The sequence below is a fragment of the Cetorhinus maximus genome, chromosome 35 (assembly GCF_964194155.1).
Source record: "Cetorhinus maximus chromosome 35, sCetMax3.hap1.1, whole genome shotgun sequence".
NCBI lineage: Eukaryota > Metazoa > Chordata > Chondrichthyes > Lamniformes > Cetorhinidae > Cetorhinus > Cetorhinus maximus.
This window is the reverse complement of record NC_135913.1, coordinates 3,306,150-3,323,646: the sequence shown is the minus strand read 5'-3', so window position 1 is coordinate 3,323,646 and position 17,497 is coordinate 3,306,150. Positions and strand designations below refer to the sequence as shown.

General features: G+C 48.8%; 1 protein-coding gene across 7 annotated transcripts in view; it reads right to left on the bottom strand.

Annotated features, from left to right (window-relative positions):
* LOC144672011 (uncharacterized) overlaps positions 1 to 17,289 on the bottom strand; it is an 81,297-nt gene extending 64,008 nt beyond the window's left edge. For 2 of the 7 annotated variants that reach the window (XM_078533947.1, XM_078533948.1), the window contains exons 1-2: positions 16,683 to 17,273; positions 1,620 to 1,972 (exon numbers count right to left, since the gene is read on the bottom strand). In XM_078533947.1, coding sequence (XP_078390073.1) covers positions 1,620 to 1,972; positions 16,683 to 17,111 — 782 coding nt within the window. In that variant the 5' untranslated portion in view covers positions 17,112 to 17,273. Of the gene's footprint in view, positions 1 to 1,619; positions 1,973 to 16,682 lie in introns of all 7 variants that reach the window. The other 5 variants (XM_078533945.1, XM_078533944.1, XM_078533943.1 and 2 more) reach the window with 5 other exon arrangements.
* Positions 17,290 to 17,497: the final 208 nt, after the last annotated feature.

Sequence of the window (17,497 nt, the reverse complement as noted above, 5' to 3'; positions counted from 1 at the left end):
GATTCTGAAGTTCCTTTCAACCATCTCAAAGGAAAACATAACCAACTTGTCCATCTTTTCTCCACCTACCTGAAGTTCCTAATTCTTACTTGTATTATCGATCTGATATCAGCCATCACATACTTTTTCTGCTTCACCTTATTCTCGAGACATCCCAGAACTCTGGGTTTGGCTGCCCTTCTCGTGGGAATCTACCTTGACTGTGCCCAAACCATTTCCTCTTTAAAAGGCAGCCCATTGTTCCGTAGCAACATAGGACTTAGGAGTAGGCCATTCGGCTCTTCAACCCTGCTCCACCATTTGATCAGATCATGGCTGATCTAGTTGTGGTCTCACCTCCACTTTCCTGTCTGTCCTCCATAACCCTCCACTCCCTTGCCTATTAAAAATCTATCCAACTCAGCCTTGAACATATTCAATGGCCCAGCCTCCACTGCTCTCTGCAGAGGAGAACTCTGCAGAATAATGACCCTCAGAGAAAAATAATTCTCGTCTCCAATTTTAAATTCATATTCTTAAACTGCATCGTTGAGCTCTTGTCTCCCCTACAAGTGGAAACATCCTCCTGGTATCCACCTTATCATGTCACCTCAGAATCATATCTCATTCTTCTGAACTCCAGTGGGTATAGGCCCAACCTGTTCAACCTTCCTTCATAAGGTAAGCCCTTCATTTCAGGAATGAATCGAGTGAATCTCCTCTGAAGTGCTTCTAACGCAACTTTATCCTTATTCAAATAAGGAGGCCAAAACTGTAATAGTACTCCAGCAGTGGCCTCGTGAAGACCCTGTACAGCTGCAGTAAAGCTTCCCTACTTTCATATTCCATTCCCCTTGCAATAAACGCCTACATTCCATTTGCCTTCCCAATCATTTTCTGTACTAACTTCCCATTTCACTTTTGCTTGGGACAGCTTGTTCTTGACTCACTGAAATTGGCCCACCTCCAGTTTTGTGTGTTTACTCCAGATTGTTCTTTGTCCTTTGCCATAGCTCACCTGAACCTTATGATGCTTTGATCACTGAGCCCTAGAAGTCCATTTCACAGACCCGTGATGGGCTTGACCTATGGCATTCCAAAGAAACACACACAGCAAAGTATCCTTCCACCTTGGGCCAGAAACATGTTGAGATCAAGAAGATTCTGCTGTACACAGATAAATAAACTCTTCCCCTCTCTACCCTTTATCCTATTACGTCCCCAGTCTACATTCAGATAATTGAAGTCCCTCATTATCATTCCACTGTAGTTTCTGCATGTCGTTGCAACTTCCCTGCAGATTTGATCCTCCTTACGTGTCCCACATGTTGGTGGCCTACAGGAAAGATCCAGTGGTGTAACTAAACTTTCACTGTTTGCTTGGCTTGTGCACACATGGGAAGGGGAAGAACCCCTTTGGTCTGTTTGATAATCGATCACTCTTCAAAATTGCAACTCGCACACATTTGATTGGAGCCTTCATTGATTCTCGTTCTCCGCCTGGTGCACTGTCTCAGAACACGACTGCTCGCCAATTGGGAACTCAAGCAGTTTCCATTCTGACCCACCGCAGGGCCCCTGGACACTCTGACCCTGCCCCCCGAGCAGCTCACCCATCACCGGAAGAGGTCTCTACTTACCGGATCTCCATCGGCTCCTCGCCCTCCGCGCCGCCGAAGGTGAACGAGATGCAGCTCCGTCGGCGGGGATATTCCGACTTGCGCCTGCGCTGTGCCGGGGAAGCCCCAGGCCGGTCACGGGCCAGGCCCTGGAGTGCTTTCGGCGGAAGCTGCTCTTGGCCCCGCAGGCCGGCCACCGACACCAGCACTTTTCCCGGCTCGTCTATGTCCTGGCTCCAGCCCTCTGAGCGTAGCCACACCAGCCCGCCAGCCTGCCTGTCGGTACGGTCCCAGTCCACCTCCTGGCACAGCACGGCCTCCTCTACCCGCTGCTGCTGCTCGTCTACAATCAGGATCCTCCGGTTCTCGGAAAACTAGAGAGAAGGATATACAGACAGCCTGTTAGTATTAGTGTGGGAGAGGCATTAACGCATGAAAGATCAATGGGCACATCAGTCAACCCAGTCACTGGGTACATCACATAGAGGGACATCACGAAACGCAGTCAGTGGACAGAATAGCTGGCCGTATTTATTCAGGGTCTCACACAGGTGTTGGTGAGTGGGGAAATATTGGGGTCACACAGAACCTATAGTATCTTCCGTTTACTCTGGACCTCTGAGTGCACGTTCCTGAATCAATCAGAATTCCACGCGTACCCACACCAGAGTTTGGAAGATGCCCATGGTGTAAATTTACACTGCCACTCCTTCTCCTCTTCCATTGAGCTTCACTGCACCAGGCACCTCAGGGTGTCTGAAAAAATCCATTCCCCATCAGTTCGAGTACATGTCTGAAAGCAAACCTGCTCCTCGATTGAAGGTGAAGTTGGATCTTGCAGGGCAGTGAACAAGAAGCCGTGGCTCAGCCCAAACATTCTCGGCTCTGCACCAGAAGGTCGTGTGTTTATACAGCCACTCCGAAGACTTGGGGCCGTAATCCAGGCTGACACTCCCCGGCGATGATCCGAGGGAGTAACACACGATCAGAGGGTCGGTACGAACAGGCCAAGGACTTGCATTTATAAAGCGCCTTTCATGACCAAAGGACGCCACAAAGTGCTTCGGAACCAATGAAGTACTTTTGAAATGTAGTTATTATCGTAATGTGTAGAACGTGGCAGCCACTTTGTGCACAGCAGGCTCCCACAAGCAGTCATGTCAGAATGACCGGATAGCCTTCTTTTCTGATGTTGATTGAGAGATAAATACTGGCCAAGACACTGGTGATAGCCCCCCTTGCTCTTGGTCAAAATAGTGCCATGGAATTGCTCTGTTCCTCTAGACACGGCAGGCAGGGCTGTGGTTTCACAACCCTTAAGACAGAACCCTCCCTCAGCATTGCATTGACGTGTCAGCTTTTTGATTTTGGTGCTCAAGCCCCGGACTGGAACGTGAATCCATAAACCCCTGACACAAAGTCAAGTGGACTACCGAGTACGCCAAAGTTTGACACTATCACTGACGGAGCACCGCCCTGCCATAGGGGCAGTGCACACCATCAGAGAAGTCGCGGCCCATCTTCCCTCTCTGTTGGGCATCAAAGATCCCAAGCTGCTATTTTGAGGAGCAGGGGAGTTTGTCCAAGAGCCCCGATCAATATATATTACTAAATCAACACCCAAAACGATTTAGGTTTTTTTGATTATCAGATTGGTGAAACGCTGCTGTGCCGTCATGTTTATAGTGACCCCACAAAACCAAGGTCCAAGCATTATGCCACTCTGCCCCCTCAAACTCCTAGATCAGGAGTCCCCAAACTGGATTGTGACCCAGTCGCGAGACGAGATTTTGGGGTCGCGAACTCTGAGACAGCCATGGTGGCCGTGGAGCCTGAACACAGTTTTGGCAACTGCGAGGCCCCTTTAAAAGTTCTTCTTTTCCTCTCTGTCAGTGGACATGGCTTAATTGTCTGTTCTCTGAGGCTCGATTGGTGCTACATGCACAAAAATAAAAGGTGGATCTTCACTTTCTTCAGGGAAAATCCAGCAGATTAATAACCCCATCCCAGTCAACCACGGGTCTCCAACACACCCTGCCTCCCGCCGCTCAATAACCCTCCCCCTTGCACAATTTTCACTCTTGGGCCATGAAGTCTGAGACATTAAAATGGGATCACACCAGGAAAAGGTTCAGGAACCACTGTCCTCAACCCTACACACACTAAGTTTTTCTTGAAAGGTGTCGGTGATTTTCTTAAGTGCATGGCGTGCACGTGTGGTAACTTTGAGGCCGACTTGTGGACAGCCAGCCTCTTGCTTTGTCTGAGCCCTCAGCTTACAGGGATCGCTGCCCAAGGCCAGCACAATTCACAACAGTTCCCCTATCACAGCTCCAAGACTCTCTCACTGTATTGCTGCCTTGAGACCCACAAATTGCATCACAGCACTCGCTTGACCCTCACACTGCGCGACGATGCAATTGTCACAGCCCTGAGATCCTCTCAATTTCTGGCAGCAGCCCACATGGGAGAATGGTCAAGAAGTTAAGAGCCCATGGGATCCAGGGCAATTTGGCAAATTGGATCCAAAATTGGCTTTGGGGCAGGAGGCAGGGGGTGATGGTCGAAGGGGCAGGAGGCAGAGGCTGGTGGCCGAAGGCTGTTTTTGCGATTGGAAGCCTGTGACGAGTGGTGTATCGCAGGGGTCAGTGCTGGGCCTTTTGCGGTTTGTAGTGTACATTAATGATATAGGTGTGAATATAGGAGGTATGATCAGTGAGTTCGCAGATGACATGAAAATTGGTGTTGTAAATAGTGAGGAGGAAAGCCTTAGTCTACAGGACAACATAGATGGGCTGGTAAGATCTGCAGTGCAAAGGGAATTTAATCCTGAGAAGTGTGAGGTGATGCACTTTGGGAAGACTAACGTGGCAAGGGAACACACAATGAATGTAGGATCCTAGGAAGTACAGAGGATCAGAGGGACCTTGGTGTACATGTCTATAGATCCCTGAAGGCAGCAACACAGGTAGGTTAAGAAGGCATGTGGGATACTTGCCTTCATTAGCCAAGGCACAGAATATGAGAGCAGAGAGGTTATGTTGGAGCTGTATAAAAAGCCAGTTAGGCCATAGCTGGAGGACTGTGTGCACTTGTGGTCGCCACACTATAGGAAGGACGTGATTGCACTAGAGAGGGTGCAGAGGAGGTTCACCAGGATGTTGCCTGGGCTGGAGCGTTTCAGCTATGAAGAGAGACTGGATAGGCTAGGGTTGTTTTCCTTAGAGCAGAGAAGGCTGAGGGGGGACCCGATAGAGGTATACAAAATTATGAGGAAGGGCAGATAGGAAGAAACATTTCCCCTTAGTGGAGGTGTTAATAACAAGGGGGCATAGATTTAAGGTAAGGGGCAGGTGGTTCAGAAGGGATTTGAGGAAAAATTTTTTCCCCCAGGGGGCAGATGGAATCTGGAACACAATGCCTGAGGGGGTGGTAGAGGCAGGAACCCTTACAACATTTAAGTAGTATTTAGGTGAGTACATGAAACGCCATATCATACAAGGCTATGGGCCAAGTGCTGGAAGATGGGATTAGAACAGATAGGTACTTGATGGCCAGCATGGATACGATGGGCCTGTTTCTGTGCTCTATGACTCTACGAATGTGACTGAGCCGCCCCCATCACAGTACCGAGACCCGCACACAGCACGATGGTGCAATTGCCACAGCCCCTGATATCCTCATAGCGTTCACCAGTAGCCCCTCATCACAGCCCCAAGACCCACACAGTGCACGACGATGCCCGCATCATAGCCCTGACATCCTCACACTGCACGACAATGACCCCATCATTGCCCTGATACCCTCACACTGCACGACAATGACCCCATCATAGCCCTGATACCCTCACACTGCAAAACAATGCCCCCATCATAGCCCTAACACCCTCACACTGCATGACAATGACCCTATCATAGCCCTGATACTCTCACACTGCATGACAATGACCCCATCATAGCCCTGCTACCCTCACACTGCACGACAATGACCCCCATCATTGCCCTGATACCCTCACACTGCATGGCGATGCAATTCTTTCAGTACCGAGACCCTCACAATATTCGACAGTGGCTCTTCATCACAGCCCTGTAACCCTCACACTGTACGACAGTGCTCCCATCACAACTCCAAGACCTTCACCCTGTAGAAAAGTGCTCTCCATCACAGCCCCGAGACCTTCAGCCTGTAGAATATTGTTCTCCAGCACAGCCCCGAGACCTTCACCCTGTAGAATAGCACCCTACATCACAGCCACGAGGTGCTCACACTGCATAACAGTGCTATTCATCACAGCCCTGAGACCTTCACCCTGTAGAATAGCGCTCTCCAGCACAGCCCCGAGACCTTCACCCTGTAGAATAGTGTTCTCCAGCACAGCCCCGAGACCTTCACCCTGTAGAATAGCACCCTACGTCACAGCCACGAGGTGCTCACACTGCATAACAGTACTCTTCATCACAGCTCTGAGACCTTCACCCTGTAGAATAGCGCTCTCCATCACAGCCCCGAGACTTTCACCCTGTAGAAAAGTGCTCTCCTTCACAGCCCCGAGACCTTCACCCTGTAGAATAGCACCCTACATCACAGCCACGAGGTGCTCACACTGCATAACAGTGCTATTCATCACAGCCCTGAGACCTTCACCCTGTAGAATAGCGCTCTCCAGCACAGCCCCGAGACCTTCACCCTGTAGAATAGTGTTCTCCAGCACAGCCCCGAGACCTTCACCCTGTAGAATAGCACCCTACGTCACAGCCACGAGGTGCTCACACTGCATAACAGTACTCTTCATCACAGCTCTGAGACCTTCACCCTGTAGAATAGCGCTCTCCATCACAGCCCCGAGACTTTCACCCTGTAGAAAAGTGCTCTCCTTCACAGCCCCGAGACCTTCACCCTGTAGAATAGCACCCTACATCACAGCCACGAGGTGCTCACACTGCATAACAGTGCTCTTCATCACAGCCCTATGATTCTCACTCCTGTACAATAGCACCCTCTATCCCAGTCCTGTGACCCTCACACTGTATGACCGTCCTCATCTAAGCCCTGAGACCCTCACACTGTACGACCACCTTCATCACAGCCCAGAGACCCTCATACTGTACAATCGCACTCTCCATCACAGCTCCGAAACCGCAACACTATGAGAATCCCTCATAGAGAGGTAGAAAATAGGAGTAGGTTATTTGGCGCTCCGAAGCTTCCTTGCCATTCAATATGATCATGGTTGCTCCCCTATCTCAACGCGACACTCCCACTATCTCCCCAAGCCCCTCAACGCCTTTAGAGTCGAGAAATCTATTTCCTTCTTAAATATGTTGTGATTTGGCTTCCACAGCCCTTCTGTGGTGGAGAACTCCACAGGTTCACCACCCTCTGAGTGAAGAAATTTCTCCTCATCTTAGTCCTAAATGGCCTATCCCGTATTCTGAGACTGTGACCTCTTGTTCTAGACCACCCTCCCCACAGCCAGAGGAAAATTCACTCATGTATTCAGTCTGTCCTACTCTTTCAAAATGTTATACGTTTCAATGCAATCCCTCTCATTCTTCTGAACTCCAGCAAATACAGGCCTAGTCAACCCAATGTTTCCTCATATGACAATCCTGCCACCCCAGGAATCAGTCTGGTGAACCTTCACTCTTTGGCAAGTATATCCTTTCTTACGTAAGGAGACCAAAACTGCACACAATGCTCCAGATGTGGTCTCACCAGGGCGCTGTACAGCTGCAGTAAGACACATTTGCTCCAGTACTCAGGTTGTCTCGCAATGACAGCTAACATGTCATCGGCCTTCCCAACTGCTTGCTGCAGCTGCATGCTTGCTGTCAGTGATTGGTGTACAAGGACACCCAGGTGCCTTGCAAGTCAACATTTCTCATTCTATCACGATTTAAATAATACTCTGCCATTCTCTTTTACCTACCAAACTGGATAACTTCACATTTATCCATGCTATACTGCATCTGCCATGTATCTGTCCACTCTCTCAACTTGTCTAATTCACCTCGAAGCCTCAACATCCTCCTCACCACTCACATTCCCACCTTTGTCTCTTCAGCAAACTTGGAAATATTACGGTTGGTTCTCTCATCCGAATCATTGACATATATTGTGAATAGCTGGGGTCCATGCATTGATCCTTCTGGTACCCCACTAGTCACCGCCTGCCATTCTGAAAAAGACCCATTTATACCGGCTCTCTATTTCCTGTCTGCTAACCATTCTCAATCCATGCCAATATATCACCCCCTGTCCCATGTGCTTTAATTTTGCACACTAACCTCTTATATGGGACTTTATCAAAAGCTTTCTGAAAATCCAAATGCACCACACTTACTAGTTCCCCCTTATCTATTTTGTTGGTTACATCCTCAAAAAACTCCAGTTGGTTTGTCAAATATGATTTCCATTTCATAAATTCATGTTGATGTTGTCTAATCGCACTGATATTTTCTACGTGTCCTCTTAACACATCCTTTAGAATAGATTCTAGCATTTTCCCTACTACTGTTAGGCTAGCCAATCTGTAATTCCCTGTTTCCTCCCTCCCTTCTCTTTAAATAGTGGGGTTACATTTGCCATCCTCCAATCTGCCAGGACTGTGCCAGAATTTATAGGACTTTGGACGATGACAACCAACGCATTCACTATTTCTTTGGCCACCTCCTTAACAACCCGGGGATGTACATCATCAGGCCCTAGGGATTTATTGGCTTCGGTCCCATTAATTTCTCCAACACGATTTTTTACCTAATACTAATTTCCTTCAATTCTTCCTTCTCACTAGGCCCTTGGTTTCCTAGCTTTTCTGGGAAATTATTTGTGTTTTCCTCTGTGAAAGCAGAACTAAAGCAGTTGTTTAATTGCTCTGCCAATTCAGTGTTCATGGGCTGTGGGAATTGCTGGCTATGTCATCAGCTATTGCTCATCTCTAATTGCCTGTTGAGAAGGTGGCGGTGAGCCAGCTTTCTGAACTGCTGCAGTCCATGTGGTGTAGATGCACCCACAGTACTGATAGGGAAGGAGTTTCAGGATTTTGACCCAGCGACAGTAAAGGAATGACGATATAGTTCCAAGTCAGGATGGCGTGCGGCTTGGAGGGAACTCGCAGGTGGTGGTGTTCCTAAGCATCTGCTGCCCTTGCCCTTCTAGGTGGCCGAGGTCGCGGGTTTGGAAGGTTTTGTCGAAGGAGTTTTGGTAAGTTGCTGCAGTGCATCTTGTACATGGTACACACCACTGCCATTGTGCGTTGGCAGTGGAGGGAGTGACCATTGAAGGCAGCGAATGGACTGCCAATCAAGTGGGCTGCTTTGTTTTGGGTGGTGTAGAGCTTCTCGAGTGCTGTTTGAGCTGCACTCATCCAGACAAGTAGAGAGTATTCCATTTTGCTCCTGCTTTGTGCCTTACAGATGGTGGGCAGATTTTGGGGAGTCAGGAGGTGACTTGTGCTCCACAGAATTCCCAGCCTCTGGCCCGCTCTTGTAGCCACAGTATTTATACTGCCGGTCCAGTTCATCTTCTGATCAATGGTAACCCCCAACACATTGATAGTGGGGGAATTCAGCTAGTTCCGTTGAATGCCAAGGGCAGATGGTTAGATTCTCCCTTGTTGGAGACGATCATTGCCTAGCACTTGTGTGGCGTGAATGAATACAAGATTAAATCCATGAGATTTAGAGGAGAGGTGGAGAGACTTCACTAGAGATACAAGGGTATGGCATTTAACTCTCGGGCTAGTGGTGTTGGCAGAAACTATGTCATGATTAGTTTGGATAGATGGTTGAAAGGATAATGCAACAAGGCAGGTAAAATGGACCAGGACTATTGGCTGGCATGAAGGAGAAATGCCAACGCCAAGCCAGTTGGGCCAAAACATCACTGGTATAACTTTTCTTTTAAAACATTAATCCTCTCATTACTATAATGCTGACCCTGGACCTTACAGCAATACTGGAAGTTACAGAATACGCTCTGCTGTCTCCAAACAGTTTAATTATCCTGATGAATTACTCACAATATTACCATTTTTTTTTATTCATTTGGATGTTGCTGGCTGCGCCAGCATTTATTGCCCATCCTTAAGGTGGTGGTGAGCTGATTTCCTGAAATGCTGCAGTCCCTGTGGTGTAGTTACACCTACAGTGCTGTTAGGGAGGGAGTTCCAGGATTTTGACCCAGCGAAAGTGAAAGAATGGCAATATGTGCCCAAGTCAGGATGGTGGACGTCTAGGAGGGGAACTTCCAGATGATGGTGTTCCCATGTATCTGCTGCCCTTGTCCTTCTACATGGTAGCGGTCGTGGGTTTGGAAGATGCTGCCTAAGGTGACTTGATGAGTTTCTGCAGTGCATTTTGTAGATAGTGCACACTGCTGCCACCTTGCGTCGGTGATGGAGGGAGTGAATGTTTGGGGACAGGGTGCCAATCAAATGGGCTGCTTTGGCCTGGATGATGTCAAGCTTCTTGAGTTTTGTGGGAGTTGCACTCAGCCAGCAAGTGGAGAGTATTCAATCACACTGCCTTGTAGATGGTGGACAGGCTTTGTAAAGTCAGGTGGTGAGTTACTCGCCGCAGGATTCCTAGCCTCTGACCTGCTCTTGTAGCCACAATATTTATATGGCTAGTCCAATTCAGTTTCTGGTCAATGGTAACCCTGAGGATGTGGGGAATTCAACGATGGTAATGCCATTGAATGTCAAGGGGTGATGGTTAGATTCTCTCTTGTTGGAGATGGTCATTGCCTGGCACTTGTGTGACACAAATGTTACTTGCCACTTGTCAGCCCAATCCTGGATATTGTCTAGGACTTGCTGCATTTCGACATGGACTTCAGTAATTGCGAATGGTGAGCATTGTGAAATCATCAGTGAGCATCCCCACTTCTGACCTTATGATGGAAGGAAGGTCATTGATGAAGCAGCTGAAGATGGTTGGGCCTAGGGCACCACCCTGAGGAATTCCTGGAGTCATGTCCTGGAGGTGAGATGATTGACCTCCAACAACAATCTTCCTACGTGCTAGGTATGACTCCAACCAGTGGAGAGTTTGCCCCCTAATTCCTGTTGACTCCAGTTTTGCTAGGGTTCATTGATGCCACACTTGCTGCCTCAAATGCTGCCTTGATGTCAAGGACAGTCACTTTCACCTCACCTCTGGAGTTCAATTCTTTTGTCCATGTTTGAATTAGGGTTGTAATGAGGTCAGAAGCTGAGTGACCCTGGTAAAAACACAAATTGAGTGTCAGTGAGCAGGTTATTGCTAAGCAAATGCTGCTTGATAGCACTGTTGATGACCTCTTCCATCACTTTACTGATGATCAAGAGTAGACTGATGGAGCGGTAATTGGCCGGGTTGGATTTCTCTTGCTTTGTGTGTACAGGACATACCTAGGCAATTTTCCACATTGCCGGGTAGATGCCAGTGTTGTAGCTGTACTGGAACAGCTTGGCTAGGTGCGTGGCAAGTTCTGGAGCACAAGTCTTCAGTGCTACTGGTGGAATATTGTCAGGGCCCATTGCCTTTGCACTATCTTGTGCCTTCAGCCATTTCTTGATGTCACATGGAGCAAATCGAATTGGCTGCAGACTGGCAGCTGGGATGCCGGGAACCTCCGGTGGACAAGACAGATCATCTACTCGACATTTCTGGCTGAAGGTTGTAGCAAGTGCTTCAGCCTTACCTTTTGCAATGATGCACTTGGGCTCCTCTATCATTGAGAATGGAGATTTTTGTGGAGCCTCCTCCTCCAGCTGAGTTGTTTAATTGTCCATCACCATTCACGGCTGGATGTGGCAGGGCTGCAGAGCTGAGATCTAATCTGTTGTCGGATCGCTTAGTCCTATCTATAATTTGCTGTTTGGTACGCAAGTAGTCCTGTGTTGTAGCCTCACCGCGTTTACACCTCATTTTAGGTATGCCTGGTGCTGCTCCTGGCATGCCCTCCTACACTCTTCATTGAACCAGGGTTGATGTCCTGGCTTGATGGTAATGGTAGAGTGGGAGATCTGCTGGGCCATGAGGTTACAGATTGTGGTTGAATGCAATTCAGCTGCTGCTGATGGCCCACAGCGCCTCATGTATGCCCAGTCTTGAGTTGCTAGATATGTGCAAAATCTATCCTATTTAACATGGTGGTGGTGCCACACACCAAATAGCTTATCCTCAATGTGAAGATGGGACTACGTCTCCACAAGAACTGTGCAGTGGTCACTTCCGCCGATATGGTCATGGACAGATGCATCTGCAGCAGGCAGGTTGGTGAGGATGAGGTCAAGTATATTTTTCCCTCTCATTGGTTCCCTCACCACCTGCCGCAGAACCTGTTTAGCAGCTATGTCCTTTAGGACTCAGCCTGCGGTGGTATTATCGAGCCACTCTTGGTGATGGACATTGAACTCCACCACCCAGAGTACATTCTGCGCCCCTACCACCCTCAGTGCTCTCTTCGAGTGGCGTTCAACATGGTGGAGAACTAATTCATCAGCTGACCAGAGGAGTGGTGGGGAGGGGGAGGGGGCAGAGGCTGCTATGTGGTAATCCTTGTCCATGTTCGACCTGATTTCATGAGACTTCATAGGGTCCGGAGTCGATGTTGAGGACTCCAATGACAACTCCTCCCGACTGTATACCACTGCGCAGACATCTCTGCCAGTGGGACAGGGCATACCCCGGGATGGTGATGGTTGTGTTTGGGACATGTTCTGTTAGGTGTGATTCAGTGAGTATGATTGTCAGGCTGGCACAAGCCCCCAGATGTTACTTTGCAAGGTCGATAGGGCTGGGCTTTCCATGTCGTTTTCGGTGCTTAGGTGGTCTGTCCGGCGGTCTGTCTGGTTTCATTGTTAGACAATTTCAGGGGGGTATTTACGAGTCAACCACATTCCTGTGGATCTGGAGTCACATGTAGGCCAGGTGAGGATGGCAGATTTCCTTGGTTTCATGGTCATCATTAGACTTTTTAATTCAAATTTCACCATCTGCTGTGGTGGGATTCAGACCCGGGTCCCCAGAGCATTAATGTGGGTCTCTGGATTACTAGGCCAGTGACAATGCCACTACCTCCATGATTCTTCACATCAATACTGTGCGTTAATAATAGATTCTGTGGTATATATGAAAAGTTGGACTTGGGTAAACATGACCCCATTCTAAAATTGGTAGGTTATACAAAACATAGTAAAGTACTAAATAGCAAGGAAGAGATGAACAGGCTTCAGGAGGTGGGGGAGAGAGACTGGCACAATGCGCTGACATATCACTGATGAAATTTAACACACAGAAGTGCGAAGTGAGAGATTTTGGAAGGAAGAATGAGGAGAAGCAATATTCGATAAATTTTACAGCGCTTGGAACAACAAAGACCCGGCAATGTACAGGACCCTGGGCTTCAGGAATAAGAGCAAAAAAAAAAGTGAGGAAGCTACTACTTAAAAACTTTACAAATCACTGGTCAGGACCTAGCAGGAGTGTCAGGTCCCGTTACAGACACCGTACTTTAGGAAGGATGGAAAGGTCTTGGAAATTTACGGGAATGGTACCAGGGATAAGGGACTTCAGTTAGTGTACAGGGACTGGAGCAGGTGGGGGATTCCCCTCAGGGTGGAGAAGGTTAAGGAGAAAACTAATAGAGGTGCTCAAACTTATGAAGGCTTTTGATAATAGTAAATAAGGAGGAAGTATTTCCAGTTGCCAAAGGGTTGGTAAACAAAGGTCACAGATTTAAGGAAACTGCCAAAAGAAACCAAGCAGAGGTGAAGTAAATTTTCTTTGCAAACACAAGTGAGTTATGAGGCGGAATGCACTGCTTGAAGGGGACTCGAGGCTGGGGAACTGGAAAACTTCTCAAAAGAGAAGAAAATTGGAATGCGCTGGGGAAAGAGCCATGGGGGGAAGGGGGGTGGGGAGGGTGCTGAGAGTTATTCTTACAATAATCCAGTACAGGGTCAATGGGTGGGATGGCCACCTCCTATGGTGTATGACTATGTAATTCTACCACCGACTGACTTTGCTCCACACACACTGACCTGACATGAGGGTAAAATCACCTCGCTCAATTACTCAGACTGTCGATCACACACTGTAATAAGAAGTTACAATAAGTAATGACAGTGCAAAGATTTGCCCATTCGGTCTATTACTCACTGTCCCTCACACTGAGGGTCATTGGCAGTGTTAACTTGCCCCCTATTGAGAGTAACTCACAAAATTAACCATTCCCTGTCCCTGACACTGAGGGGAACTGACAGTATTAATCCCCCTGCTCACAGAAACGTAACTACATATGAACATATGAATAAGGAGAAGTAGGTCACTCGGCCCTTCGAGCCTGCTCTGCCATTCAATAAGATCATGGCTGCTCTGGCTGCAACCTCCCGCCTGCCCCCAATAACTTTTCACCACCTTGTTTGTCAAGGATACATCTACCTCTGCCTTGAAAATATTCAAAGACTCTGCCTCCATCTCCTTTTGAGTAAGGGTGTTCCAAAGACTCACTACCCTCAGGGAAAAAAATTATTCTCATCTCTGTCTTCAATGGGTAACCCCTTATTTTTAAACAGTGACCCCTAGTTCTAGATTCTCCCACAAGAAGAAACATTCTTGCCACATTCACCCTGTCAAGGCCCGTAAGGATCGTATATGTTTCAATCAAGTCGGGAAGGCAGTGGCATCGTGGTATGGCACTGGACAACATGTTCTGGGGACCCAGGTTCAAATCCTACCATGGCAGATGGTGAAATCTGAATTCAATATTAAAAAAAAACACCTGGATTTACAAGTCTGATGACGACCATGAAACCATTGCTGATTGCCGTAAAAACCCATCTGGTTCACGAATGTCCTTTAGGGAATGAAATCTGACATCCTTACCTGGTGTGGCCTACATAGGCTGCAGACCCAAAGCAACGTGGTTGACTCTTAACTGCCCTCTGAACAAGGGCAGTTAAGGGATGGACAATAAATACTGACCTAGCCAGCCCACATCCTATGAACGAGTAAAAGTAAAAAAAAAGTCACCTCTTACTCTTCTAAAAACCTCCAGCGGATACAAGCCCAGCCTGTCCAATCTTTCCTCATAAGGCAACAAGCCCATTCTTGGTATTCGTATAGTAAACCTTTTCTGAACTGCTTCTAATGCATTTACATCCTTCCTTAAATAAGACCACCATACTCAGTACGCAGTACTCCAGAAGTGGTCCCACCAGTGTCCTATACAACTGAAGCGTAACCTCCCTACTTTTATATTCAATTCCCCTTGCAATAAGTGATAACATTCTGCTAGCTTTGGTAATTACTCACTGTCCCAGCATATTAACTTTTTGTGATTCATGCACTGGGACACCCAGATCCCTGCAATTGCTCACCATTTAGATAGTATGCTTCTTCATCATTCTTCCTGTGAAAATGGACAATTTCACATTTTTCCACATTATACTCCATTTGCCAGAACTTTGCCCACTCAGCCTATGTCCTCTTGTAGTGTCCTTATGTCCTCTTCACAACTTACTTTCCTACCTATCTTTGTATCATCAGCAACCATGTTTGAGCAACCATACCTTCGGTCCCTTCATCCAAATTAGCTATATAAATTGTAAAAAGTTGAGGTGCGAGCAATGCTCCCTGAAGCATGCCACATCATGCCAAGCAGAAAAAAAAACATTTATGGCTACCCTCTGTTTCTTGTGAGCTAGCCAATCTTCTATCCATGCAAATGTGTTGACCCCACACCACGAGCTTTTATTTTCCGCAATAACCTTTGGTGAGGCACCTTTCAAATGCCTTCTGGAAACCTAAGTACAGTGCATCCACAAGCTTCCCTTCACCTACAGCACAGTGACTGACAGTATTAATCCCCCTGCTGTTCCTTACACTTAGAGTTACTGACAATATTAATATCCCACTGAAGTTAACTGACAGTGTTAATCCTTCCTGGCCTCACTAAGGGCAGCTAACAGCATTAATACCATTGCCCCTCACACTGAGGGTAACTGACAGTATTAATAGCCCCATCCCTCATGCCGAGGGAAACTGACAGTATTAATCCCCCAGCCGTATCTCACACTGAGGTAATTAACTTGCTCTCACAGACGGTAAGTGACAGCATAATAGCTCCAATCCCTCACACTGAAGGTAAGCAACAGTATTAATGTTCCAGTCCCTCACAGAGGGTAACTGACTGTATTAATCCCCCGCAGCCCCTCACACTGTGGGCAAATGACAGTAATTATATTCCCTGCCCTTCACACCGAGGGTAAGTGACAGTATTAATATCACCTGTCTCTCATACTGAGGGTAACTGGCATAACCCCTGCCCTCACACTGTGAAATGACAGGATACCCCCGTCCCTCACACTGAGGTAACTGACAGTACTAATCCTCCTGCTGTGCCTCACAGTATTAATACTCCCCATCCCTCATACTGAGGGTAATGGACAGTGTTAATCCCCCCCCCCGGCCCCTCACACTGTGGGTGACAGTATTAATACCCCCTTCACTCACAGGGGGTAACTGACAGTATTAATACTCTCTGCCCCTCAAGAGGATAAGTGACATTAATACCCCCTGTCCCTCACACTGAGGATAAGTGACAGTATTAATACCCCCTCTCCCTCATACTGAGGGTTATGTGTTAATGTTAATACCTCTTGTCCCACCCACTGAGGGTAAGCGACAGCATTAATCCCTCCTGCCTCTCACACTGAGGGTAACGGACAGTGTTAGTCCCCCCCAACACCTCACACTGTGGGTGACAGTTTTAATACCCCCTCCATTCACACCGAGGGTAACACAGTATTAATACTCCCTGTCCCTCACACTAAGGATAAGTGACAGCATAAACACCCCCTCTCCCTCACATTGAGGGCTATGTGTCAGTGTTGATACCTCTTGTCCCATCCGCTGAGGGCAAGTGACAGCATTAATCCCTCCTGCCCCTCTCACTGAGGGTAAATGACAGCATTAATCCCTCCTGCCCCTCTCACTGAGGGTAAGTGACAGCATTAATCACTCCCTTGCCCCTCACACTGAGGGTAACAGACGGTGTTAAATCCCCGCCGCCCTCACCTCGCGGTCTCCCACTGACCTGCTGCCGCTCTCTGCCCGAGGCCCCGTTCCTGCTCTGGGCCTGAGCCTGGGCCTGTGTGGCCGAGTAAAGGGGGCAGTCCGGCGGCTGCCCGGGCTGGGCCCCATCCTCCGGCGGCTGCTGCTGCTGCAGCTCCTCCTCCTCCTGCTGCTGCTGATGCTGCTGCTGGATTTCCACCTTCACCACCTCCTCCTCCTGTTGCTGCTGCTGTTGTTGCTGCTCCTCTTCCAGCTCCTGTTTCACGGCGCAGGGCGCGGCCAGGCCCAGAGCTGGGCCCTGCTGCTGCTGCTGTTGTTGTTGTTGTCTCCGCCTCCGCCGCCTATCCTCCTCTTGCTGGTCCAGCCCCACGGCTCCGGGTCCCGGTCCTGGTCCTGCCCGGTGACACTGCGCCGCTGGCCCGCTCCGGTTCCCCGCCGCCGCCGCCGCCATGTTAATCCCAACCTGGGGGAGGTGGGGGGGGGGAAGCAAACACACACACACAAAACGTCACAGCGCGCGGCCCCGAGTGCGCGCGCCCACGTTGACCAACCGCAATGAGGGGGCGCGCGCGCTCCAAACAAGCCCGTTCTCTCCGCCTCACGCGACACCTCCCCTCTTTACGCCGATGGTGGGGGGGCGCACGGGCTGTTCGTCCTCGCGCACCCTGATTGACATCTCAGTCAGAAGGTAAACACCCTCCCTCAACCGCCGCCGCCGCGCGACGGTCACCGCCCCCCACCCCCCCCCCGCGCTGTGTCGTCACCCGTCAACGACCGCACGTTGAATGACAGTTCGGCCCCGCCCCCCTTCCGCGCACGCGTATTCTTTCCCGGCCC